Source organism: Phascolarctos cinereus, unplaced genomic scaffold, assembly GCF_003287225.1.
Source record: "Phascolarctos cinereus isolate Bilbo 61053 unplaced genomic scaffold, phaCin_HiC Scaffold_726;HRSCAF=1367, whole genome shotgun sequence".
NCBI lineage: Eukaryota > Metazoa > Chordata > Mammalia > Diprotodontia > Phascolarctidae > Phascolarctos > Phascolarctos cinereus.
Window position 1 is genome coordinate 243,723,883 of NW_027556098.1, and position 27,539 is coordinate 243,751,421.

A 27,539-nucleotide genomic window follows, 5' to 3' on the forward strand; every position below is an offset into this window, starting at 1 on the left:
GTTCCTCAGGTTTAGGGCCCCATCAGCTCTTGCCTGGACTATGGAAATGATATTGTTTTATAAGAAATGAAAAATGCTACTGATAGGTTTTTAAATTGACCAATTTTTTTTTAAATTGCCACACCTGGTCTTTCTGTCCAGCCTCCCTCTCAGAGCTGCCCACACACTTCATTTTAACACAGTGAAAGAAAGAGGCAGGAAAGGGAATCAATGAGCAAAATCAGTCAATGCATTGAGAAAAAGTATTAAAATGTAGGGCATATGGCACCCCCTTGTACCTCCCACCTCTGCAAAGGACTGAGAGCTTGGAGTCTCATCTCACATCTCTTGTTTAGGTCATGTTTGCTATTCAGAGTTAATTCTGCATTGAGCTGCAAAGATTAAAAACACATACCTGCAAATGTGTCCATATGATTTCCTTTCTGAGCTTGTAAACTGGGAATGTCGAGCATTGGTTCCTGTGTGTTTCTTATGATGTTTTCCCTCTATAAATTTGGTAACCTGAATGCTTTGGAACTGATGACTCTTTCTTGCTTGGATTGTCCTCTTTGGTAGTTGATTCAAAATTCATATTGCACTTTCAGAGGTTCTGCTTTGGAAGAGGTGTTGAGGAAATGACTCTAATCTCTGTCAGAGATCGTTAGTACCTGAAAAAAAATCATCATAAGAACATCAGTTCAAAGTAGTCTCAGCTCCAAAATTTGACTTTGAATTGCTTTTGAAAAGTATTTTATTTCTCTTTCTAATAATATTTCTTTTCTACAGAAAGAAATTGAAGCTAGGGAAGATGAAAAGGTCATTGAAAAGGACAATCGTTTTTATGATGATTTGACTCTGGCATCTCATTTGAGAACCAGGTACACTCACATACTACTAGTGGGATTTCAGAATGGTTGAATCTCTTGAAAGACCAATGTGACAGTACCTTGATGAAGTTATAAAAATAACGGTATCACTATCCCAGCCCCACCTATGTCCCTGTCATCCATTTACTCGGATTATACCTAATGGTGTATATCTTGCAAATTGGTAAAAAGAGAGGTTATGTTCAAATAAAAATTCTAATAATATTCCTTTATTACTCCAAAACCTGGAGATACCTGAAGTGCCTGACAAGCTGAGACTGTCTGAAGAAATTCTAGATTATCAACATAGGAAAAGAATACCAGGAATTGAAACTGATCAGTAGGAGGAAAAGGAAAGTTCTAGAACCTTCCCTGTGAACTAGCTTGGACACAAAAATAAGAATAAAAATGTGTGCCTTAATTTAGTAACCACCCACAAGGAAACATTCATGTTTAGAATTAAAAGAGAAATGTTACACAGATAGTGATGAATGGACAAAATGTTAAAGGTGACATGCAAGCAAATAACTGACAAGATGTTGTCGGTATTAGAGATGTCAATGAATGGAATCCAATATACCTAATTCACTCAACTATATGTGTGGGAAAATTGGTCTAGAAGCCAAGGACTCTTGATACCCAAGTCACAACTCTCCCCATTTAAGGTATAACTGTATAACTCTGTTGGTTTTGTTTTCCAGAGCAACTGAATTTGAAAAACAGAAACTGGCAATAAAGACCATTTTTGAAGAGAAAACACAGACATTTCTCAAGGAAATCAAAGAGATATGTGCTATGGTGAGAGAGTCCAATTCATGGGTACTTTTCCCATTTGAATTCAACAAGGATTTCTTCAGGGCCTGTTTGTGTGCAGTCTCCTGAAAACTGGAGACACAGTGATGTCAAGATTGAAATTAAGAAGAAGAGTAAACTGAAGCATTTCATGCACATAATCAAATCCATTATATTAACAGAGGCATGCTGTCTGTCAACAGAGGGGCTAATGGCTTGCCTCCATTTTATGCCCAAAACTCTGAGCAGATGGACAGCTCTCCTTATGTAGGTTTTGAGGAGTACAGAATCCTGTCTTTGGCTTTTAGAGTCCTTTACCACCTGGCCTCTGTCCAACCTATCCAGTCTTCTTACGCTTTACTTTTCCCCAAATAATCTAAGATCCAGCAACCTAGGGCATTTTGCTCTTCTTCAGACACCACCCTCACGTCCCAACTCTGTGCCCTCTCTGTTCTCTCTGTCTGAAATGTTCTCTCCATTCATCTCTACCTCCTGGCTTTCACATTCTACAAGATTTAAATTCTACCTTCTGAAAGAGCCTTTTGTTAGTGACCATCCATACTCAAAGCCTGGCTGGTGCCTTTCTTCTGAGATTATTTTCCATTTGGGCTCTATATGTGTATCTACTATATATAATATCCAATGTGGTGGTGTTTTACAATTGAAAGTAAACTCCTTGAGGGCAGGGAAGTATAGTTTTGCCTTTCCATGTATCCCCAGACTTCAGCACAGTGACTGACACATGATAAATGTTGAATAAATGCTTCTTGACTCTCAATGTAACATCACATTAGATTCACATTCCACGATTTGTTCAGCCAATTGCTGATCAATAGGCATCTACTTTTTTTCCCACCAGGAAAACGTGGCTGTGTGTAGGAAATATTTCTCTTGTCTATAATGTACTTGTAAGATCTGTGCCCAGTGATGGGATCAGTCATTCAAAGGGCATAGTCATTTTAATGGCCTTGCTTACATAATTCCAAAGGTTTTCTTTGTAACTATTAGACATTTTTGGCTCCTCCAATATCATATGAAGAGTTAGCCTGTCATTCCACAGCATTCCCAATATGCCTGTTCCCATATATCATCATTTTTTACCAGTTTTTATTTGGATGAAATAAAAACCCAATGGGTTTGATTGACATTTCCCTTTCTATTCATGATTTAGGGTATTTTTTCATAGGGCTGTTGATGATCTTTAATTCTTCTTTAGAAAACCACTGGGTAATAATGTTATTGGATAATTGCCTACTGAAGGTGAGAAGGATGATATTAAAGACTAAATTTTTATCAATTTGTATTAATTCTTAAGATGTCTGCAACAATGAATTTTTCCACCTGAAAGTTTTTCCTCTTGTAAGCTGTATTGATTTTGTTCATACAAAGTTTGTGGATGTAATCCAGTTAAATTATCTGTTTTTTTCTTTTATATTGGACTCTAACCCTTGTTTGGTTATGAATCTCCCCCAAAAATCACATAATCACATATATCACAATCAAATAAAGGAACTTCCTTCTCTTTTACACAAAGTTTGAATATTCCTTTCTTATGTTAAGGCTAGATATCCCTCCAGAGCTTATCCTACTAAATTGTGTGTGATGCTGTTCAAAACCTGCTTAATGCCTAATTGCTTTGTAGTTTTTCTTTCAGTTGTCTAGAACAAGGAATCCTACTCCCATGCATTTGGGTTCTTAGGTTGCTTGAAGAATGGACTTCTGGGTTCCCTTGCTTCTATGGTATTGGTTATACATCCTGTTGCCCTCATCTACCTTGCTTTTTTCTTTTCTCTTTATTTTTTACCAATGACCAAAGAGTTTTGATAAGGACTGCTTTAGGATATACTTTGTCATGAAATGGTGAGCCCTATTTTTTTTCAAATTTCCCCCATGAAAATCCTCAATAATCTTTTAACTGTTGAATCTTCTGGCTTTTCTCAGCCATATTTGTGTTCACTTGCCTCTCTATCACTTTTGACACAGTTCCCTTCCACATACAAAATCAATCCCTTCCCCCTACTTTCTTCCTGCTGCCCCTCCTACCCAGTTGTACACTTCTCATTTCTCTATGTTGGATGACCTTCCATCTCCCACTCAATGTGATTGGGTGCCCTCTAGCCTTCTGCCTTCTGTAATCTTCTCTCTCCAACTTCTTTACAGCTGACTTCAGCAGACCCTTTCAGTCAAGGATTATCTCTCTACACAAGGCTCCCTAATCTGTAGATCCAAGCACAATCTTTCTCTTGAGTTCCAGACATGGTCAATCAACATGTATATCATACTCAACACATCTGCATTTTCTGTTCACAAACGCTGTCTTTTTTTCAACTTTAAATTTAAATTGTTTAATATAAATTTAAACTTTGTTTCTTCTATTGAGGACACAGCCTTCTATCCAATCATCTAGCTGTCTTCCTTCAAAATCATCTTCCACTCTTCACTGTACCTAGCTTATACCTATATATCATCATATCACTTATCAAATCTTGTCACTTCTACTCCTGTAACATCTCTGGCATTTATTCCTTTCTCTCTATTGATAGAAACACTACTTTATACAGTTTGGAAGGGTCTTATCACTTTGTACCTGAACTATTAAAAAAAGATTCCTTTTAGAAATTGAGATTTTATTGATAGCTTTTTTAATTGCCAAAGTTAGTACTAGTGTCCTACCTCCCAGAGATCTCTATACACATCAGAAGAAATAATATTTTACAACAAAACAGATATGAAAAAGAGAAGCACAATTAGCAAAACGAGTGAATGCACTGAAAAATAATAGACAATATTGCACCTCCTGGTACCTTCTACCTTGCAAAGGACTGAGCAGAGTGAGTCTTTTCTCGCACCCCTTTTTAAAGTATTCTTGCTCTTGAAAGTTTGTAAAATTATCAGCATTGAGCTCAAGAGATTAAAGAACAATTCCTGCAGATGTGTTGGTAGGATTTCCTTTCTATGCTTGGTAATTGGTACTGTTAGACATAGGCTCCTGTGCTTTTCTTAAGATGTTTACCTTCTATAATGTTGGTAACCTGAAAGCTTTTGACCTGATAATTCTTTCTTGCTTGGACTGAATTTTTTGGAACCTGATTCAAAGTCCATATTGCATTTTTATAGGTTCATCCTTGGAAGGAGTGTTGAGGAAAGGATTATCAGTCACAGAAATCTTTCCTGCCTGAAAAATAACATCATCAGAATATAAGTTCAGAGTAGTCTTAGCTCATAAATTTGGCTTTGAATTTTTTTAAAGTATATTTTATTTTGCTCTTTCTAAAAATCTTTTTCCCCCTACAGGAAGTAAATTATGTTACAGAAATGGAAAACTTGAATAAGAAGGAAAACACAACCAAAAAAGAAAAGATTATTTATCGTTCTTCCATCCTGGCACCGCTCTGGAAAATCGGGTACACACATATACTACTAGTGGGATTTCAGAAGAATAATACTTACTTAGGGGGGAAAGTGGCATATACTGGAGAAGTTACAAAAGTAACAGCGCACCCCACCTATGTCACTGTCAGCCTTTTATTGGTAATATACCAAATGGAGTGCATATGCAGAACAGGCAAAAAGTGAGGTTATGTTCAAATGACATTTCTGATAATATTCTTTTGTTATTCCAAAACCTTGAGATGCTTGAAAGGTCTGACCAGTTGAGACTATCGGAAAAAATTCTAGATTATTATAGAAGAATACCAGGAATTGAAATACATCAGTATAAGTAACAGAAAAATTCTGGCAATATCTTTGTGAATTCTTATGAGCATAGAAAATAAAACCAGAATAAAGGAGTATACATTAATTTAGGAACCACCCACGAGGAAACATTCATGTTTAGAATTACAAGAGAAATGTCATACAGATGGTGATGAATGGACAAGATGTTAAAGGGGACACACAAGTGATTGACTGACAAGTTGACAATATTATATAGATGTCAATGAATGGAATCCAGTATACCTAATTCACTCAACTGTATCAATGACAGAATTGGGATAGAAGCCAAGACTCTTGATACCCAAGTCAGCATTTTGCCCACTTAAAACACACACAATGTTGATTTTGTTTTTCTAGAGAAAGTGATTTCAAAAAACAAGAACTGGCTAAAACAGCAATTTTAGAAGAACAAACGCAAACGTTCCTCAAGGACATTAAAGAGATATGTGCCATGGTGAGAGAGTCCAATTAGTGGATACTTTTCCCAATTAAATTCCACAAGGATTTATTCAGGGCCTGTTTGTGTGCACTCTCCCAAAAATTGTGTGATAGAGTGAGGAAGAGATAGAAAGGAAGTAAAAGCAATGTTCCCAACTTGGAGTTGCTAGCAGTTTGGGTGGGCATCCCAACACATAAAAACCAATGTTTTTGCAAAGAGAAAATGTCAAACCCGTGTCCCTATGAATTCTGAATTAGGGGGAAATTTTTTAAAATTATTGTAATAGTATTCTTTTCAAGTAGCAATAGTAATATATAAATTCACTATTGTTTCCAAAAGAACTATTACTTAAAACAAATCATTCTTCCTGGTTTCAACAATTTGAAACACTAGTAAACTTTGTGAAACTCATCACATCAATTATATTGTGGGAAACGGGTTTATAAAGTTTATCTATATGTTATGTATGTATAAGGTAGTAATTCTGAGATTCATACATACTTTCACCATTGAACAGTTCTCTGTAATACAAACATACATGCATGAATATACACATACATACATACATAAATACTTCATGAACAAACAGTTCAGTAAAACCTGCAAACATAACTGAATCTGAAGGAATATGTATTTTGGATTTGGAGCCTTCTGTTTTCTAGGCTTAGGCTATGATTTTTCAATACAATTAATAAGAGAATGGCAAACTTTCACTGTTGTTCTCAAGTTTATTAATATTAGTTATACCAAATATTTTCCTTAACTTGTTCTATATCAGTTCATAAATGTTTACCTACACTGGTCTGAATTCTTTGAATTTGTTTTTTCCTACTGCGGTAAAATCATGCAAAGTTAGCAATGATGACTTCTGTTTCAAATCTAAAGACTTTTTCTCAGTTCTTATCTTTCTTGCCCTCTCTGCAAACTTTGACACCATTGATGATAATCTTATTCTCCTGGATAAGCTTTCCTCTCTAAGTTTTTGTGACACCTTCTCTCTACTCACAGGAACACTACTTACCCTGCAGGATTCATACTGCTTTCACCTCTTGCCTGGACTACTGAAATAACACTTTTTAAAATTAAAAAATTTAATAACAGCTTTTGTTTTTTAAGATCTCCACAATTTCTTCTAGTGTCCCTCCTCTCTTTCAGAGACCCCTACACACATTACAAGAAATATTTTAAACAATAAAAGAGGAGAAGAAGAAGAGGAAAACAATGAACCAGACCAGTCAATGCATTGAACAAAGTAGGAAAATAGAGGCAATATTGCTTTGCCAGTCCTGGAGGGCATCTCTTCTCATTTGTCCTCATTGGATCATGCTTCCTCTTTCAGGGGGGAAAATGCTTGTATTGAGCTGAGGAAATTAAAGAAAAATTGCTACAGATACGTGAGTAGGATTTTCTTTCTGTGTCTCTTTTTGGGCACTGACTCCTGTGTGTTTCTTAGAATGTTTACCCTTTATAAAGTTGGTAGCCTGAATGCTTTGGAACTGATGACTCTTTCTGGCTTGGACTAGGTTTTTTGAAAGTCAGTTCAAAATCCATATTTCACTTTCACACATTCCACGATAGAAGGAGTATTGAGGAAAAGACTATCACTTCCTTCATAAATCATATTGGCCAAAAAGAAAATTCATCTGAACACAAGTTCAGCTTACAGATTTCCCAAATTTGGTTTTGATTTTTTTTAAACACATTTTATTTCTCTCTTTCTAAAAATGTTTCTTTTCCACAGGAAAACAATGAAGCTCCTACAGTGGACAGCATCATTGAAACGAAAGCCATCACAAAAAAAAAGTATGTTAATTTTGATGTTTCAACTCTGGCATCTACCTGGAAAACCAGGTAAACTCAAGTACAACTAGTGGGGATTTAAGAATGGTAGAATCTCAAGAAAACAATCTTGCAGCATCCTGGTAAAGTCTAAAACATAACTGTATCCCATGTCTGTCCCTGTCATCCTTTTACTTGGAATATACCTAATGGAGACTATTATGCAAACAGGTAAAAAGAGAGGTGATTTTCAAATAATTTTCTCCAATAACCTGGAGATGCCTGAAAAGCCTGACAAGTTAAGACTGTCTGAAGAAATTTTAAATAATCACTATAAAAAGCATAATGGCAGGAATGTTAAATAGATTAGTATAAGGAACAAGAAAATTTTGGAAAAACTGTGAATTAATGTGAGCACATGGAACCAGAATAAAAGAGTCTACAATATTTGAACCGTCACCCACAAGGAAACATATATGCTTTGAAGTAAGAGGAATGTTTTACAGAGAGTGATGGATAGACAAAACGGTAAAGGGGACACACAAGAGAATAACTGATAGGTAGAATTCAATGAATGGAATCGACTATACCTAAATTCATTCAACTAGATCAGTGGAAGAATTGGGAGAGAAGCCAAGAATCTTGATATCCAAATCCACACTCTCCACTTAAAACACTTAAAATGTTTATTTTATATTTCAGAGAAACTGAATTGAAAACACAGGAGCTGATCATAACAACAGCCTGTCAAGAGAGAGCACAGAAATTTTACAATGAAGTGAAAAAGATATTGGCCATGGTGAGAGAGAGTTCAGTTCATTAGTACTTTTCCCATTTGAATTCAGTGATTTACTTAGAGCCTATTTGTGTGCAGTGTCCTGAAAAGTATGAGATGTAATGAGGAGGCTATAGGAAAAGCATTAAAGTAATGCCCCCAACTTGGGTGGTACTGGTAGTTGGAACCCCAAAAACTGAAAACAACTATTTCTACAGAGAGGAAATGCCACTCCCTTGTTCCCACAGAATTCTGAAGGTGGCAAAAATTTTATTTTTTTACCATTGTAATTTTATTCTTTTCAAGTGGCAATAGTTTTTTCTAATTAATTTATTTATTTTTAGTTTTCAGCATTCACTTCCATATGCTTTTTTGCTTTTTTTCTGGAAAAAGAAAGTATTTGTTTTATTCTGAACTTAAGAAGTAAAACAAGCATTACCATGACGTAGTACAATTTTTACAAAAAGGTGATTATGCCTGAAACTGAAAATCTGTTATCAAGAACTTGCTGTTCCTTTTAAATATATACATAAAGTTATCATGTAACTTTTTTCTTTTTTTCTTCCCTCCTCCTCCCCCCGAAGAACTTCTCTCTTTTTATTTTTGAAAAATTTATTTATTTATTTGCGGTTTTCAACATTCACTTCCATAAGCTTTTGAGTTTTAAATTTTCTTCCCCTCTCCTCTCCTCCCTCCCCAAGACCGTATGTAATCTGATGTAGGCTCTACATATACATTCTTATTAAACATATTTTCACACTAGTCATGTTGTAAAGAAGCATTAGAACGAATGTGAGGAACCACAAGAAAGAAGTGAAACAATTTTAAAAAAAAGAAAAGAAAAAGCAAATAGTATGCTTCGATCTGCATTCAGACTCCATAGTTCTTTCTTAGGATGTGGATAGCATTTTCCATCGTGAGTCTCTTGGAGTTGTTTTAGATCCTTTTATTGCTGAGAAGAGCTAATTCTGTCAGACTCAGTCATCACACAATGTGGCTGTACTGTGTACAATATTCTCCTGGTTCTGCTCATTTCATTCGGCATCAATTCATATAAGTCCTTCCAGGTTTTCCTGAAGTCCATCTCTTCATCATTCTTATAGCACAATCGTATTCCATTACATTCATATACCACAACTTGCTTAGCCATTCCCCAATTGTTGGGTGTCCCCTCAATTGCCACTTCTTGGCTACCACAAAAAAAAAGCTGCTATAAATATTTTTGCACACGTGGGTGCTTTTTCCCATTTTTACAGTCTTTTTGGGATACAGCCCTAGAAGTGGGATTGCTGGGTCAAAGGGTATGCACATTTTTATAGCCTTTTGGGCATAGTTCCAAATTTCTCTCCAGAATGATTGGATCAGTTCACAACTCCACCAACAATGCATTAGTGTTCCAATTTTCCCACATCTCCAGTATTTATCATGTTCCTATTTTGTCATGTTAGCCAATCTGATAGGTATGATGCAGCACCTAAGAGTTGTTTTGATTTGCATCTCTCCAATCAATAGTGATGAAGAGCATTTTTCATATGATTATAAATAGCTTTAATTTCTTCATCTGAGAACTGCCTGTTCCCATCCTTTGACCGTTTACCAATTGGTGAACCATAGATTGGAACCCCTAAGGCTATAAAACTGTGCACACCCTTTTACACAGCAATACCACTTCTAGGTCTGTATCCCAAAGAGAGATCATAGAAATGGGAAAGGGACCGACATGTTCAAAAATATTTATAGTAATTCTTTTTGTGGTGGGAAAGAATTGGCAGTTGAGGGGATGCCCATGAATTGGGGAATGGCTGAACAAGTTATGGTGTATGAATGTAATGGAATACTATTGTGCTGTAAGAAGTTGTGAGCAGGTGGACTTCAGAAAAATTTGGAAGGGCTTGTATGAACTGATGCTAAATGAAGTGAACAGAAGCAGGAGACAATTATACACAGAAACAGCCACGTTGTGATGACTGAGTCTGACAGAATTAGCTCTTCTCAGCAATAAAAGGATCTAAAACAACTCCAAAAGGCTCACGATGGAAAATGCTATCTATATCCAGAGAAAGAATCATGGAGTCTGAATGCAGATTGAAGCATTTTCTTTGCTCTCTCTATTTTTTTTTCTTCTTTCTTGTGGTTTCTCCCATGGTTTCTAATTCTTCTTTACAACATGATTAGTGTGAAAATAAGTTTAATATGAATGTATATGTAGAGTCTATATCAAATTGCATGTCATCTTCAGGTGGAGAGAGGGGGAGAGATGGGAAGAAAATTTGGAACTCAAAATCTTATGGAAGTGAATGTTGAAAATTAAAAACAAATAATTTTTTTAACAAAGAAAAAAATATATCACAGAAAGGAACTTCTTTCTATTGTACATGATGTTTGAGTATTCCTTTCTTTTGCTAAGTCTAGCAATGCCTCCAGAGCTTACCAAGTTAAACTGTGTATTATGCTATTCTCAACTTTGTGCCTGTTTTGCAGTTTTTCTTGCAGTTTGCCTAGAACAATATCCCTACTTCTTTGTGTTCTAAGGCTCCTTGCACAATGGGCCTCTGAGTTCACTTGCTTCTATCCAGACTATTCTCCTCATCTGTCTTACTTTTTTCTTTTCCTTGTTTAACCAGGACCAAAGAGTTTAGATCAGGACTGCTTTAGGATAGAGTTTGCCATGTTGTAATAGTGGCCCCTGAGTGTCCCTATGTTTTTTTCAAATTTTTCCACTGAAAATCTCCAACAATCTTTTGTCTAATCTTACACTTTTTCTCAGCCTTTGGAATTTCTTACTTCTCCACCACTTGTGACCCAGTGGAGTTTTCCTTCCATGTACAGATTCTCTCCTCCCTCTCCTTTCATGATACTGCTTTCTCCTGATACCCCTCCCACCCAGTTGTATATTTTTCATTTCTCTATGTTGACTCACCTTCTATCTCCCACTCAATAAAGTAAGACTGAGTGTTCTCTTGCTTTCTCTTCTCTGTAATCTCTCTCTACTACCTCTTTCTTCCTGATCTCATCAGTTTCCTCTGGGTAAATGAGTATCTCTCTACAGAAAACTCCCAAATGTATAACTCCAAGCACAATCTGTTTCTTGAGTACCAGTCCTTGTCTGGTCCTTCCCTGACTCTGGGCCTTGCACAAAACCAGGGGGATCCCTGGTCTGGCCTGAGAATGTGGGGCCCAGTGTTCTTCCCTGCTTGTACAGCATCCCTCTAAGACAGTCAGTGTTACCTGCCTCAAATCTCCTGCATGTGATGGAAGCCAGGTAGATACACCCTTGCTTCTCCTTTCACCTAGGCTCTTTGCACTGATCCCCCTCTGGCAGGGGTGGGGGATGTGGGGGTTCTCACTGTCCTGAGGCCCCTGAAGAGTATTATAAATTATGGAAACCCCAGTGGTTCTACCTACCCCACCCATACCCTTCAGCCTCTTATTTATACTAAAAGCTGCTTGATTTCACTGAAAAAAGATCAATCAACATGCCTCCCGTGCTCAACACATCCACATTTTCTTCCCACAAAACCTGACACTTCCTCTATGGAGGGTACTGCCTTCTGTTCAGTCATTTAGCTCACTGTTCTCAGAATCCTCTTCGACTCTTTAGACTCCCTCACTTAGGCCTATGTATCATGCTATCAGCTTTCAGTTCTTATCACTTCTGCCTCTGTAACATCTCTTGTATTTACTCCTTTCTCTCTACTCATAGGAGAACTACTTTTCCTGGTTGAGGTTCCTATCACCTCTTGCCTGGACTTAGTTATCATTGTATTTTAAGAAATTAAAATTTTTATTGATACCTTTTTAAAAAAAAATTTCTCCTAGTGTTCTGCCCCTTTCTCACACACTTTATTTTAAAACAATAAAAGAGAAGAGGAAGAAAACGAATACAATTGCAAAGGCAGTCAATATATTGAAAAATGTTGTAGACTATAGATAATATTGCACCCCCTTGTATTGAGCCCTTCTGTAAAAGAGTGAGGATTAGGAGTCTCTTCTCACATCTTCTCTTTGGGTCAGGTTTGCTCTTTAAAGTTTGCAACTTTATCTGCATTGTTGTACAGAGAATAATTAAAATTTCCTGCAAATGTGTCATTAGGATTTACCCTCTGTGCTTGTGAATTTGGACTGTTGAGCATTGGCTCCTGTGGGTTTCTGAGGATGTTTCCAAAGTTGGTAGCCTGAATGCTTTAGAAATGATAACTTTCTCACTTGGACTACACTTTTTGGAAGTTGGTTCAAAGTCCTTATTGTGCTTTCACATGTTTTGCCTTGGAAGGGGTATTGAGAAAACGATTCTAATCTCCTTCGAACATCTTTTCTGCCTAAAAAATTACCAAAACAAAAAGTTCAAAGTAGTCTCAGTTCAAAATTTTGACTTTGAATTTCTTTAAAAATATTTTTTTCTCTCTTCCTAACAATGTTTCTTTTCTACAGGAAAAAATTGAAGTGGAAAGTGGAACTGAAGAGGAAAATGGTTTTGATGATTATTCAATTCTGTTATCTCTCTGGAGAACCAGGTATACTCATGTAGTGCTAGTCAGTTTTCAGAATGGTAGAATCTCTTTAGGAAAAAAAATGCAGTAATATTTTTAGACAGTCATAAAAAATAAGTGTATCCCACCTCTGTCTCTGTCATTCTTTTATTGAGAATATACCAGGTGGAGCGGTAAAAGGAGGTTATGTTCAAATACCATTTCTAGTAGTATTCTTTAGTTACTCCAAAAACCTGGAGGTGCCTGAAATGTCTGGCAAGTGGAGACTGAGAAAATTCTAGATGACCAACAGAGAAGAATAATGCCAGGAACTGAAATCGATCAGTTTAAGGAAAAGGAAGATTATAGAAACATCTGTATAATTTAGTGTGAGCACAAAAAAATAAAACCAGAATACAAGAGCATGCATTAATTTAGCAACCACTCCTAAAGTGATCTATGTGCTTTGAATTTAAAAAGCAATGTTATACAGAGAGGGAGAAATAGACAAAATGGTAAAGAAGACACACAAGGAATTACTGATAAGAAGTTGTCAGTATTATATAGATTTCAATTAAAGGAATCCAATAGGCCTAATTCACTCCATTATCAGTAAAAGTATTGGGGTAAATGCCAATCTCTTGATACCCAAGTTAGAACTCTCCCCACTTAAAACACATACACGGTTTTGTTTTCCAGAGAAGCTGTATATAAGAAACAAAGACTGCAATTCCAAACAGTTTTAGAAGAAAGAAGTCAGACATTCTTCAAAGAAGTCAAAGAGTTATGTGCTATGAGGAGAGAATTCAATTCATGGGTACTTTTTCTTTGCCAGTAACTCGGTCATGTGGTGAAAACTAGCTCAAACCAAATGGCTGTCATAAGAACATCAAATTAGCAGCTCCTAGACTAGGGAATTCACATTTCCCCACACTCCTTGTTGCTCCTGTCTTTATCTAAACCAGATACTTGATTTAGACCCTACCACCAACAATAGGATGAAGGGAGAACCTCAAAGAATCTGTGAGGATCTGACTTATAAATTGAGTCCTTTGGGTTAAAAAGTTGATATTTACCAGTGAAGATGTAAGCTAAAGTTAAGAGCACTTCTTAAATTGGCATTAACACCATCATTGAACTTCTTTGTTACTATTCAGTTACTTTCAGTTTGGGTTTTCTTGGCAAAAATACTGGAGTGGTTTGGATTGCCTTCTCCAGCTCATTTTGCAGATGAGGAAACTTGGGCAAAGCAGGTTAAGTAGCTTGCCCAAAGTCACACAGCTGGTCAATGTGTGAGGCCAGATTGCAACTCAGGAGGATGAGTCTTCCTGACACCAGGCCTGCCACTCTATCCACTGTGCCTCCTAGCGACCCCATTTGAATTCTGGGATTCTTCACCTTGGATTCAAGTCCCCCAAAGGGATGAAACAAACATCAGTTTTCTTACCTATGACTGTCTTGTGATGTGAAGATAGTGGATTGTTATGTTCACATATTTAGGCACATATAAGATTCTGAACCCAGGTTTTTTTTAATATATGACATATATAATCATCTCATCTTGTTATTTTCACCAAAAAAATTCCAGAATTTTCAGTCTAGCTATTTACCTTCGTTATTTACTCTAGTGATTCACTCTAGTTGTACATTCTTCACTCAGGAAGATGAGATGCTGCTAAGCATCTAATCCTATGCATAAGTGTGTAGATAGCGACACTTTTTTTTAAAGTAGCATGTTTTTCCCCAGTTACATGTCATGAAAATTTTTAGCATTCATTTTTACAAGATTTTGAGTTCCAATTTCATCTCCCTCCTTCCCCTCTCCTCTTCTGAAAATGGTAGGCAGTTTGATATATTTTATACATGTGCTATCATGTAAAAATATTTCTGTTATTAGTCACAGTTGTGAAAGAAGGAATATAGATCAAAGGAAGAAGAAAAACCACAAGAAAAAAAATCAAGTAAGGGAAGAAATATGTTTTCTTTAGTGGATTTTTTTTTATCTCTTTTTCCATTTGGTCAATTCTGCTTTTTAAGCAGTTTTCCAAGCTATTAACTCTTTTATCATAATTCTCTTGCATCAATCTCATTTTTCCCCATTTTTTCTTCTACCTCTCTTCCATGATTTTTCAACTCCATTTTGAGCTCTTCCATGAGTCCTTTCTAGGCTTGAGGTGACTTCCCATTTTCCTTTGGGGCTTTGCCTGTAGGTGTTTTGACATTGTTGTCTTCTGAGTCTGTGTCTTGGTCTTTGCTGTAACCATAATAACTTTGTACAGTTAGATTCTTTTTTGTTGTTTTTTGCTCATCTTTTTTTTGGGGGGGAGGGCAGCTTTTTCCTGTCTTGTAAACTTGAGCTCTGCACCCTGAAAGGGGCACTATCTCAGGCTTCCTATGCCAGTGGCTGCAGGTTCTTGCTTTTTATCTGGTGCTGTGCTGATGATATCCTGAGGCTCCCAGGGGACCCTCCTGTCTAGTACTGTGCTGAGGGGGTGGGGTGTGGGTTGGATAGCACTGCTGGAGTCCATAGGGGTCTGGCAGCTTATGTGGTGTTTGTCTGTGTCGTAATGGTGGCGTCTGGTGTGTGCTGAGGCCTGGTGGGGTATTTCTTCATTTCTCCAGGCCTACACTGGAGCATGTGGAGGTCTGGCCCCTGAAGGATGCCTGTTTACCCTGGGCTGTGCTGAAGCACATGGAGGTCTGACTGCTGCAGGGTGCCTTTTTGCCCTGGATCACAGTCCAGTAGTTTTTCTGAAGCTCGTGGAGGGCTTGGCTTCTAGCAGATGGCTGTTTGCGTGTGGCTACGCTGAAGCACCTATGGTGGTTCTTGAGGCTGGAGTCTGCTGGTTCTCCTGGCTATGCTAAGGCACATGGGGGTCCTGGTGTTAGCTTTTGCCTGCTCTAACATGATGGGGTTCAGGATCTCCCACTGGCTTGCTGAGGTAGGGCGTGTTGCAGGCTTGCTGGGATACTTTGTGTCCTGGAACACGCTCCCTTTTTACATGAGAGAGATGGATCTTTCTTGCTGATCTTCCAAGTGTCTTGGGCTAAAATACTGGTTCACCCCTCCTTTTTGCTGGTTCTACTCTTCCATGATTTGTTTGGGGCACTATTTTGTGGTTGTTTGGGAGTCAATATGGGAGAGTTATAGCAATTTACTGCTTACTCCACCATCTAACCACACTTTTTACAAGTAGACTTCTATGCCTAAATTTGATGGCCACACAAATGAATTTACCTAAGAGATGCTTATTTTCTTCTAATTGTAAATCAATGGAGGACCACTGGGGATTCCATTTTCTAAGTGGCACAATACACTAACTCTTTCATAGAGGTGACCCTGCTGCTCAGGCAGCCCACCTGGCTGTTTTACAGATAAGGAGACAGATACAAATTCTGTCTCCTTTCACATTGTCTTATTGATGAAGTAAGCAAGACTTATTCTTCCCTTTGAAAATAAATAGGATTTGGAATTCAAAACTTTACAAAAAAGATTTCAAATTGTTTTACCATGTAATTGAGGAAAATATCCTCAAAATATCTATGTATATATTAACATACACATATACTTTTTAAGGTTTGCTCTCCTTTATGGGTCCCAAGCTTGCTTATTAATTAGAGAAATACCAATAGCGTTTCAAATAACACAATGTGGGTAGGAATATTATCCTCAACTCCCAGACCAATGACAAAATATTGAGGAACACCATTGGCCACAAAGAAAAAACTTGTGTTTACATTCCAGTGGGAAAAATGGGATTTTCCTCAATTTACCTAGCTAATAAGAAATCCTCACTCTGTTGCAGGCTTAAAAATTAGTAACGCTCATGAGGTCTTCTCCAATGGAAGATTATCTCCATAAAGGCCACTCATAAGGAGAGGCTCTCTCTATTTAGTTCCAAATTCAAAACTTGCAGCTTATTTCATTTCATTATTTTTGTCCAAGGAAAGTTTTTCCTCTGTTCTTGGTAACTGATTTGACTTTAACATAGATAATATAACAAAAGAGAACACAGATCACTGATCGATTTCCAGCCAGGAAAATTTGGCTGTATATATGGAGCCTTTCTCTTGACTTTGAAGTCCTTGGAGTATATGTGCCTAGAAGTGTGATCAAAGGTGTGGTCATTTTATTGACCTTTCTTAAGGAATTCCAAATGTTTTTTCTCCATAACTATTAGACCCTTTTTAGCTCCTCCAAAAACATATGAACAATTAGCCTATCACCCACAGAATCTCTTGTTATGGGTGTTCCCCTATATTATCATTATTGCCCATTTGATCTTGATAAAGGGAAACCCATTTGGCATTTGGCATTCATTGGCATTTTCCTTCCATGATGGAGGGCTGTTTTTCATAGGGCTGTTGATGGTCTGCAATTCTTCTTCGCAAAACTGTTTGTTAATAATGGTATTGGACAATTACCAAGAGAACGGGAGAAAGATGTGTGTGTGTGTGTGTGTGTGTGTATGTATCTATGAACACACATATATACATACACACGTGTGTGTATATAACCCAAGTCTTATCAGTTTGTATTAATTATTGTGGTAACTGAGAATGAATGCAAAGACTTTTCCTGTCTGAGGTTTTTTCCTCTTGTAACCTGCCAACATTGATTCTGGTCATACAAAAGGTTGCTGAGGTAATGTCATTAAGATTATCTATATTTTTCTTATGTGGTGGCCTATATGATGGCCTACATTGCTTATTTGGTTGTGCATTTCCCCACAATCATATCACAGAAAGGAACTTCCTTCTATTTTACATGATGTTTGAATATTCTTTTTTCATATTAAGGCTAGTTAGGCCTCTAGAGCTTTTCATGTTAAATTCTGTCTGATATTATTAGAGCCTAATTGCTTTGTAGTTTTTCTGGCACTTCGTCTAGAACAAAGAATCTTCCTCTTACTGATTTGTATTTTTAGGTTGCTTTCATGGTGGACTTCTAGGTTCACTTGCTTCTAAGGTCTTGCTTATACAGCTAGTTCACCTCATCTGACTTTCCCCCCCCCCCTTTTATAACTACAACCAAAGAGTTTTGATGAGAACTGACTGCTTTCTGATATACTTTGCCATGTAGTAATGGTGCATCCTGTTGATCCCTAATTTTTTTTCAATTTTTTTCTGTTAAAAGTCTTTAAAGTTGTTATCCTGTCCTTTCAGTCATGTGTGACTCTTTGTGAACCTATTTTGGGTTTTCTTGGCAAAAATACTGCCGTGGTTTGCCATTTCCTTCTCCACCTGTCTTGACAGATGAGGAACTGAGAAGCAAACAGGGTTCAGCGACTTGCCCAGGATCACACAGCTAGATTGTGCAGTGGATAGAGCACTGAGCCTGGAGTCAGAAAGACCTGCCTTCAGATCTGGTCCCAGATATTTAATAGCTGTGTGAAGCCTAGGCAAGTCACTGAACCCTCTTTGCCTCAGCTTCCTCATCTGTGAAATGAACTGTAGAAGGAAATGACAAGCCACCGTAGCATCATTGCCAAGAAAACCACAAATGAGATCTCAAACAGTTGGACATGACTGAGATGACTGAACAATAAGAACAATAGTGACCTCTTTTCATCTCTATTATTTTTTCAAATTTTTCCACCAAAAACCTCAACAATCTTTTAACTGTCGAATCTCATGGCTTCTCAATTTTTGTAGTTCTTTGCCTCTCTACCACTTTTGAAGCAGAGGAGTTCCCCTTCTCCTTACAGATTCTCTCCTCATCTACCCTTCATGAAACTACTCCCTCCTGGTGCCTCTCCTATCCTTTACTTCTCATTTCTCTATGTTGGATCACTGTCCATTTCCCACTCAATAAGATTATGTGTCCTCTAGCATTCTGCCTCATATAATCTCTCTCTCCTCCCTTTTTCTTCCTGATCTCATGAGCTCTGTTTGGGTGAATGATTATTTCTCTGCAGAAGACTCCCAGATCTATAGATACAAGTCCAACATTTCTCTTGAGTTCCAGACACGATCAATCAATCAGTCATTCAGTTAATCACTTAGCATGCATCTCATACTAACACATCCAAATTATCTTTTCCCAAAACCTGTTACTCCACAAAACTTTTCTGCTTCTATTAAGGACACTGTGTCTTCTATCCAGTCACTCAACTCTTCTCTGCACTCAGAGTCATCTCTGTCTCTTAAGTCTTCCGTATATACATTATGTGTGTGTGTGTGTGTGTGTGTATGTATATACATACATACATGCGTATATAAATCATTCATTGCACTGAAATAAGTTTTAAAATATCAGCATATTGCACCCCCTTGCACCTTCTACCACTGCAAAAGAAGTGAGGGTTGGGATTCTCATCTCATATCTCTTCTTTGAGTCATGTTTGTTCTTTAAAGTTTGGAAAATTGTTTTCATTGAGCTGCAGAGGCTAAAGAAAATATCCTGTAGATGTGTCAGTAGGATATCCTTTCTGTGCTCGTAAATTTGACTTGTTGGGCACTATGTATTTCTTCGGATCTTAGCCTGACTGCTTTGGAACTGATGACTCTTTCTTGATTGTACTACACTCTTTCAAAATTGGTTCACAATCCATATTACACGTTCACAGGTTCTTCCTGGGAAGGGGTGCTGAGAAAAGAAGGGTTTTTTCCTCAGAAATCTTTCCTGCTTGAAAAAACATTATCATCAAAGCATAAGTTAGAGTTGTCTCAGCTCAAATATTTGGATGTGAATTTTTTTAGAAATACATTTTATATCTCTCTAAAAATGTTTCTTTTTGAAAGGAAAACATTAATGAGGAAGAAAATATCACCATAAAGGAAAACATGACTAAAAAGGAAAACATTTATGATGCTTCGACTCTACTATCTTCCTGGACAAACAGGTACACTCATGTACTACTAGTGGGATTTCAGAATAGTTGAATGTTTTAGGAAACAATGTGATGGTATCCTGGTGAAGTTACAGAAATAACATTAGACCCTGCCTTTGTCACCCATCCCTTTATTGGGAAAATCTTCAATGGAGTATATTTTACAAACAAGTAAAAAGAGAGGTTATGTTCAAAGAACATTTCTTGTACTATTCTTTTTTACTCCAGAAACCTGGAGATTCCTGAAAGGCATAACAAGTTGAAGAAATTCTGTCAATTCTTCTGTCTGAAGAAATTCTAGATCATTAACATAGATGAATAATAACAGGAACTAAATCGATTCTTAGAAGGAAAAGGAAAATTCTAGAAACTTCTTCTCTATGAATTAGTGTGAGCACAAAAATTCAGAGTAAAAGAGTATAGATTAATTTATATACTTTGAATTAAAGGGGAAATGCTATATACAGATGGTGATGAATGGACAGAATATTAAAGGGGAAGCACAAGAGAATAAGTGGTAAGAAATTGTCACTGTTTTAAGAGGTCAATAAATGGAATCCAATATACCTAATTCACTCAACTAGATCGGTGAAAGAAGTGGAATAGAAGACTCTTGATACCCAAGTTAGCACTCTCCCAACTTAAAACACACGCAAACACACTTTGTTTTTGTTTTCCAGAGAAACTGAATTCAGGAAACAAGAACTGACAAGAAAAATCATTTTGCAAGAGCAAACGCAGGCATTCCTCACGGACATCAAAGAGTTGTATGCCGTGGTGAGAGAGTCTAGTTCATGGGTACTTTTCCCATTTGTATTCCATAAGGATTTCTTCAGGGACTGTTTGTGTGCACTCTCCTGAAAATTGTGGGATACAGTGAGAACGTAAAAAAGGAATAAAAGCGATGCCTCGAAATGCAGGTTGCTGGTAATTTTGGGGGAAAGCCCCAAACATAAAAACAAATGTTTCTGCAGAGAGGCAATGCCACTTCCCTGTTCCTAGGCATTCTGAATTAGGGCAGATTTTTTTTTCAGCATTGTAACATTTTTTTCTTTCAAGTGGCAATAATAATATGTATTGACTATTGTTTCCAAAATGACTATTACTTAAAACAAATAACTCTTCCAAGCTTCAACAATTGGAAACACTAGTATACATCGTGAAACTCATCACCTCAATTATTTGGGGGGTGGGGAGGGTGGTTTATTAAATTTATTGATTTATTTTGATTCTGTAAACTGGTTATTCTCAGATTCCTCCGCATACTTTCACCATTGAGTAGTTCCCTGTAATACAAAGATAATGCATACATATATACATACGTGCATATGAACAAATCATACATATATACTTCATAAATAAGCAAACAGTTCAGCAAAACCTGCCACCATAACTGCACCTGACAGAAGATACAACATTCTGCATCTGTAGCCCAGAGTGTCCTCACCAAATAGAGGGAACTGGATTACATTTTCCATTTTCTAGGCTAGGGGTAGGATTTTCCAATATGGTTAATAAGAGAATATCAGACTTTCAGTGTTGTGCTGATTTGCAGTTATTTTAGTTATAGCTAATATTCTCCTTACCTCATTCTGTATCAGTTCTTAAATGTTTACCTAGGCTATTCTAAATTCTTTGAATTGGTCATTTCCTACAGTACTAAATTGTACTCTCCAAAGTTACTTTTGTTCCACATCCAAAGGCATTATGTCAGTTCTCATCTTTCTTGATCTCTCTACAGCCTTGGACACCATTCATCATCCTGTTCTCTTGGATAGGCTTTCCTCTTTAGGTTTTTGTGCCACTGCTCCCCCGTGGGGCTTCTCCTATGTGTTTTGTCTGTCCCCTGGAGTCTTCTTTTGTAGAATCGACATCGCTGGCCACAAATCATAGGTTTGTCTCCCATGGCTTTGTGCTCTTCCCTCTTCACTTCTCCTGTAACATCTTGCTTGACAGTTTTTCTGAGCTCCTGTGAGGTCAATGAATCATCATTCCATGTAAACAATCTCTTGCCAAGCCTTGTCATTTCTTCCTTCACAACATTTCTTTTCTATATCCCATTTTCTCTTCCCACTCAATCATCACATTGATACAGGCCCTGTTTACCTCATGTCCAGATAATTGCAAGAGCCTTTTCCTTCCTCAAGTCTCCCTCCACTCCAATCCAGTCTAGCCTCACTTGCCAAGGTGATATTCTTAAAACATAGATGTGATCATATTTCTTCCTTATTTGATAAAATCCAGAGTCTTTTGGACCAAGTATATAATCCTGCCTTTGGCTTTTAAAGATTTCCACCACCTGGCCTCTTTCCAACTCTTCCAGTCTGTTTTTACTTTACTCTCTTCTGATTATTATTTAGATCCAGAGGCCTGGGGGCCTTCTTGTTCTTCCTCAGACAGCATTCTCCATATTCCAAACCCACGTTTTTTCAATCTCTGTTCCCTCTGTCTAGAACGTTCTCTCTTTTCACCTCCACGGAATGGCTTTCACATTCTCCAAGACTCAAATTCTACCTTCTGAAGGATCCTTTTTATAGTGACCCTTCCCCATCCATACTGGCTAATCCATCCCTGGCTAATACCTTTCTTCTGACATTATTTTCCATTGATGCTCTCTGTGTTCAGGGAAGACTAGTATCTTACCCGTAGATTGTAGCAGTCCCAGTGACCACACCCTGATAAATCATTTCAGCAGATGGGCTAAGCCAGGTTCAGGGTAACCAAGGGGACTCAAAAGCTCCAATGAGTTAGGGGGTGTCTACCCCAACCGTGTGAAGACCTCAGCCGATGAAATGGACTGACAAGAACAATTTGCTCTTGTTCTTGTCTTCTTCAGTACAATGGAAGCAGGTGTTGTGTAGTGCTTAGAGCTTGGTTAGACATCATGGATACCTAAGGTCTTCCACTGCATTCCAGCCATTCTCAGTCATCTTGACTTTGTCTTGCTAATGGACTCCAATGACTCTGGAAGAGAGAGTAAGGCTGACAACTTTGTGCAACCCTGCCTCACGTATCCAATTTATACATGAATCCAAAAACATCACACATACCACTTTGCCATTTTTATCTACCTCAAAGTCTATGCAGACAGGCAAGTGATGAAGCAGCGGGTGTGGATACATTGGGAGCTGTAGTCACAATCCTGCACACAGATGCCATAGCATTGCCTTTTCATTGGACTGAGGCAGCAGTGAAATTTGTCAGTCTCCTTGGTGTCTGAGCAGGCTTTGTTAAGGAACGTGGCTCCTCTCCTGACATGAGAAAAGGGCTAGAAAAGGTGCCCTAAAAACCCTGTTTCATTATAGGTGGGGATTCCACCCTGTGGTCGAAACACACACACAAAAAAATACAAAACATTTTGCAAAGTTGATGCCATTCACCATCAGTATATGGAATGTGTGTATGTTTATGGACAACATGAATTCCAGTAGACCTGAAAGATGAACAGTCCTTGTTGTAAGAGAACTCAGCAGGCATTGTATCGAAATAGCAGCCCTGAATAAAACAAGACTGGCAAATGAAAGCCAGCTCACAGAAGTTTGAGCTGGATACACGTTTTTCTGGAGTGACCTCAGTAAAAGGAAGAACTGTGAAGCTGTCTTAGCTTTTGCAATCAAAACTAACCTAGTCAACAAGTTCATATGCCTGCCAAAGAAAGATAACAACAGGGTCATGACATATTAGACTGCCTACCAAACTGAAGGTCAACAGAGCTGTTAGGCTGACCTCATTATTTTATGCCAGGGAAGCCTGAACAGTGTTTTACATGATGGACAAATATTCCTCTCTTATGTTAAAGGATGAGCTCCAGAGCTCATCCAGTTAAATCACATAGGATGCTATTCTAACCCTATTTAGTGCCTAACTGCTATTTTTTTTTTGTATTTTGTCTAAGACAAAGAGTCCTCCTTCTACTTGTTTCAGTTCTTGTGTTCCTTAAATATTAGACTTCTTCTGTATTCACATGTTTCTTGGGTCTTGGTTATCCAGCTTGTTCCTTTCATCTGCCTTTCTTTTTTCTTTTCCTTGTAATCACTACAACCAAAGAGTTTTGATGAAGACTACTCTAGGATATAGTTTGCCGGATAGTAATAGTGGGTCCTTTGGAACTCTATTTTTATTTTCAAAATTTTCCCCTGAAAAACCTCAACAATTTTTTAATTGTCGAATCGACTGGATTTTTCTGTCTCTGTAGTGCCTTGCTTCTCTGTGTAGTTCAAACTCCACAGCGGAGTTCCCATTCCACATACAGATTCTATTCCCCCCCAATTTTCATGATGCTGCTTTTTCCCAGTGCCACTCCTACCAGATGTACACTTCTCTTTCTCTATGTTGGATCACCTTCTGTCTCCTGTCCAATAATACTGGGTGTCCTCTAGCATTGTGCCCTGTGGAATCTTCTCTCCCTGCTCCCTTTCTATTCCTGATTCCACGAGCACTCTTTGGGTGAATAATTATCTCTCTATAGAAGACTCCAGATCTATTGATCTAAACACAATCAGTTTCTTGAGTTCCAGCCCCAGTCAGTCAATCAACTTGCATTCTCCTCCTCAACACATTCCAATTATCTTCCTCCAAAACCTCCCTCTCTCTTGTCTTTGGCTGAAAAAAAACAACAACAACAACAACAACAACAACACCTTCTTCACTAAACTTTGTTCCTTCTACGGAGGACACTGCCTTCTTTTCAGTCACCCAGCTCTCTGTACTCAGAATTATCTCTATGCCTCTTCACTCTGGGTCAATATTCTTATGTCTCATCATATCAGTTATCAAATCATGTCACTTTTTCCTCTGGAACATATCTGGCATTCATTCCTTTCTCTCTACTCACAGGAACACTAATTTCCTTGATCCGGGATTCCAAGACTTCTTGCATGGGCTATGGAAATAACGTTGGTTTTTAAGAAATTAAAAATTTTATTGATAGCTTTTTTTAATCACTACAAATTCAAGTAGTGTCCCAGCTGCCATTAAGAGATGCCCACGCATTTTATAAAGAATAATAATTTTTGTTTTGTTTTGTTTGTGCTTTTTGGTGAGGCAATTGGGGTTAAGTGACTTGCCCAGGGTCACACAGCTAGTAAACGTCAAGTGTTTGGTCTGAGGCCAGATTTGAACTCAGGTCCTCCTGACCCCAAAGCTAGAGCTCTATCCAGTGAACCACCTAGCTGCCCCAAAATAACAATAATTTAAAACAAGAAAACAGAAGAGGAAGAAAAGGAACACAATGAGAAAAATCAGTCAATGCATTGGGAAAAAATTTTTAAATATACATAATATTGCACTGCCCTGTACCTTTCATCTGTGCAAAAGAGTAAGGGGAGAGAGTGTGTTCTCACATCTCTTTGAATCATGCTTGCTCTTTAAAACTTGCAAAGGAGGTAGAGCCAAGATGGCAGAGTAAAAGCAGGGGACTCACCTGAGCTCTCCCCAGACCTCTCCAAATACCTTGAAAAAATGGCTCTAAACAAACTCTAGAGCAGCAGAACCCACAAAAAGATGGAGTGAAACAAGTTTCCAGCCCAAGACAACTTGGAAGGTTGGCAGGAAAGGTCTGTTGTACCAGGGTGAGAGATAAACTCAGTCTAGCACAGGCTATGCCAGTGCAGACCTGGCCCCAGCAAACCCAGAGCAGGCCTCAGGGTGATTGAATCACTGGCAGGAGTGGTGGTTTCCAGACATCTCAGCCCACACATGCCAAAGACAACTTGGAAGGTCAGGAGGGAAGGTCTGTCCCATCTGGGTGAGAGTGGAACCCAGTCGAGCACAGATCCTACAACCCTGGCCCCAGCAAGCTGGGAGCAGACCTTGGGAGTGACTGAATCAGCAGCAGCAGCAGCAGTAGCAGCAGCAGCGGCTGCTTCCTGAGCTCTCAGCCCACAAATATTAAAACAGGGTCGAACAACTGGTCAGAAGGAGATTGCAGGGTTTGTCTGGTTTTTTTGCTAGCACTGAGGCAGGACTCTGCTGCTTTGCTCATACTTGGATCCAGGTTGCAGGTTCTCAGGTCAAGAAGAAAATATTGCAAGAAGCCAGAAAATAACAATTCAAGTATTGTGGAGCCATAGTCAGGACAACACAAGATTTAGCAGCTTCAACATTAAAGGATCTAAAAGCTTGGAATATGCTATTCTAGAGAGCAAAAGAGCAAAGATTACAACCAAGAATCATCTACCCAGCAAAACTGAGTATAATCAAAAAATGTATATTCAATGAAATAGAGGGCTTCCAAGCATTCTTAATGAAAAGACCAGAGCTGAATAGAAAATCTGACCTACAAATACAAGACTGAAGAGAAGCATAAAAAGTTAAACAGGAAAGGGAAATCATAAGGGACTTAATAATATTAAACTATTTACATTCCTACATAGGAAGATGATATTTGTAACTCATAAGACCTTTCTCATTATTAGGGTAGTTAGAGAGAGTATATATAGACAGAGGGCATAGGTATGAATTCAATATAAAGGGGGGATATCTAAAAAATAAAATTAAGGTGTGAGAGAGCAATATACCGGAGAAAAAGAAAAGGAGAGGTAGAATGGGGTAAATTATCCCACATAAAAGAAACAAGAAAAAGTCTTTACAGTTGAGGGGAAGAGGGAGGAGGTGAGAGGGAGTGAGTGAATGTTGCTCTCATTAGAATTGGCTCAAAGAGTGAATAACATACATAAGCAATTTGGCATAGAAATCTATCTTACCCTACAGGAAAGTAGGAGGGGAAGAGAATAGAAAAAGGGGAAGGTGATAGAAAGGAGGACAGATTGGGGGAGGGGATAATCAGAAGCAAAACACTTTTGAGGAGGGACAGGGTGAAAGGAGAGAGAGAATAGAATAAAGGGAATGGGTGGGATAGGATGGAGAAAAATACAGTTAGCAATAGTAACTGTGAAAAAAATTTGAAACAAGTTTCTCTGATAAAGGCCTCATTTCTCAAACATAGAGAACAGACAAATCTATAAAAATAAGAGCCATTCCCCAACTTATAAATGATCAAAGGATATAATCAGTTTTCAGATGAAGTAATCAAAGCTATCTATAGCCATATGAAAAAATTCTAACTCCCTATTGATTGGAGAAATGCAAAATGAAACAATTCTGAGGTACTACCTCATACCTATTAAATTGGCTCATAGGACAGAAAAGGTAAATGACCAGTGTTGGAGGGCATGTGTGAAAAATGAGACATTAGTGCACTGTTGATGGTGGTGTGAATTGATTCAGCCATTCTGTTGAGCCATTTGGAACTCTGCCCAATGGGCTATAAAACCACACATATCCTTTGACCTAGCAATACTGCTACTAGGTCAATATCCCAAAAGAATAAAAAACACAAAGGAAAAGGGCCTATATGTACAAAAATATTTATAGCAGCTCTTTTATGGGGGTAAAGAATTAGAAATTGAGGGGATGCCCATCAGTTGGTGAATGGCTGAACAAGTTGTGGTATGTGGTTATGATGGAATACTAATGTACTATAAGAAATGATGAACAAGTAGACTTCAGAAGAACCTGGGCAGACACATATGAACTGATGCTGAGTGAAATGAGCAGAACCAAGAGAACATTGTACACAGTAACAGCATCATTGCGTGATGACTAACTTTCATAGACTTGGCTTTTCTCAACAATGCAAGGATCTAATATAACTCCAAAAGACTCATGATGGAAAATGCTGTCCACATCCAAAAAAAAAGAACTAACTGCTGATCGAAGCATACCATTTGATCTTTTTTTCTTTTGTTGTTTCATTTGGTTCTTCTTTCTCATGGTTCCTCCCGTTGGTTCTAATACTTCTTTACAACATGACTAATGTGAAAATGTGTTTAATAGGGGTGTATATGTACAGCCTATATCAGATTGCATGCCATCTTGGGGAGAGGGGAA

At 37.9% G+C, this 27,539-nt stretch overlaps 1 protein-coding gene across 11 annotated transcripts in view; it reads left to right on the forward strand.

Annotated features, from left to right (window-relative positions):
* LOC110203966 (uncharacterized) overlaps positions 1 to 27,539 on the forward strand; it is a 66,050-nt gene that overhangs the window by 12,158 nt on the left and 26,353 nt on the right. For 7 of the 11 annotated variants that reach the window (XM_078147038.1, XM_078147043.1, XM_078147047.1 and 4 more), the window contains 10 exons: positions 766 to 857; positions 1,547 to 1,664; positions 4,932 to 5,041; positions 5,712 to 5,808; positions 7,535 to 7,644; positions 8,275 to 8,371; positions 12,779 to 12,861; positions 13,516 to 13,633; positions 19,561 to 19,661; positions 20,330 to 20,447. In XM_078147038.1, the coding sequence (XP_078003164.1) occupies positions 766 to 857; positions 1,547 to 1,664; positions 4,932 to 5,041; positions 5,712 to 5,808; positions 7,535 to 7,644; positions 8,275 to 8,371; positions 12,779 to 12,861; positions 13,516 to 13,633; positions 19,561 to 19,661; positions 20,330 to 20,447 (1,044 nt within the window). The remainder of the gene's footprint in view (positions 1 to 765; positions 858 to 1,546; positions 1,665 to 4,931; positions 5,042 to 5,711; positions 5,809 to 7,534; positions 7,645 to 8,274; positions 8,372 to 12,778; positions 12,862 to 13,515; positions 13,634 to 19,560; positions 19,662 to 20,329; positions 20,448 to 27,539) is intronic. The other 4 variants (XM_078147039.1, XM_078147048.1, XM_078147042.1 and 1 more) reach the window with 3 other exon arrangements.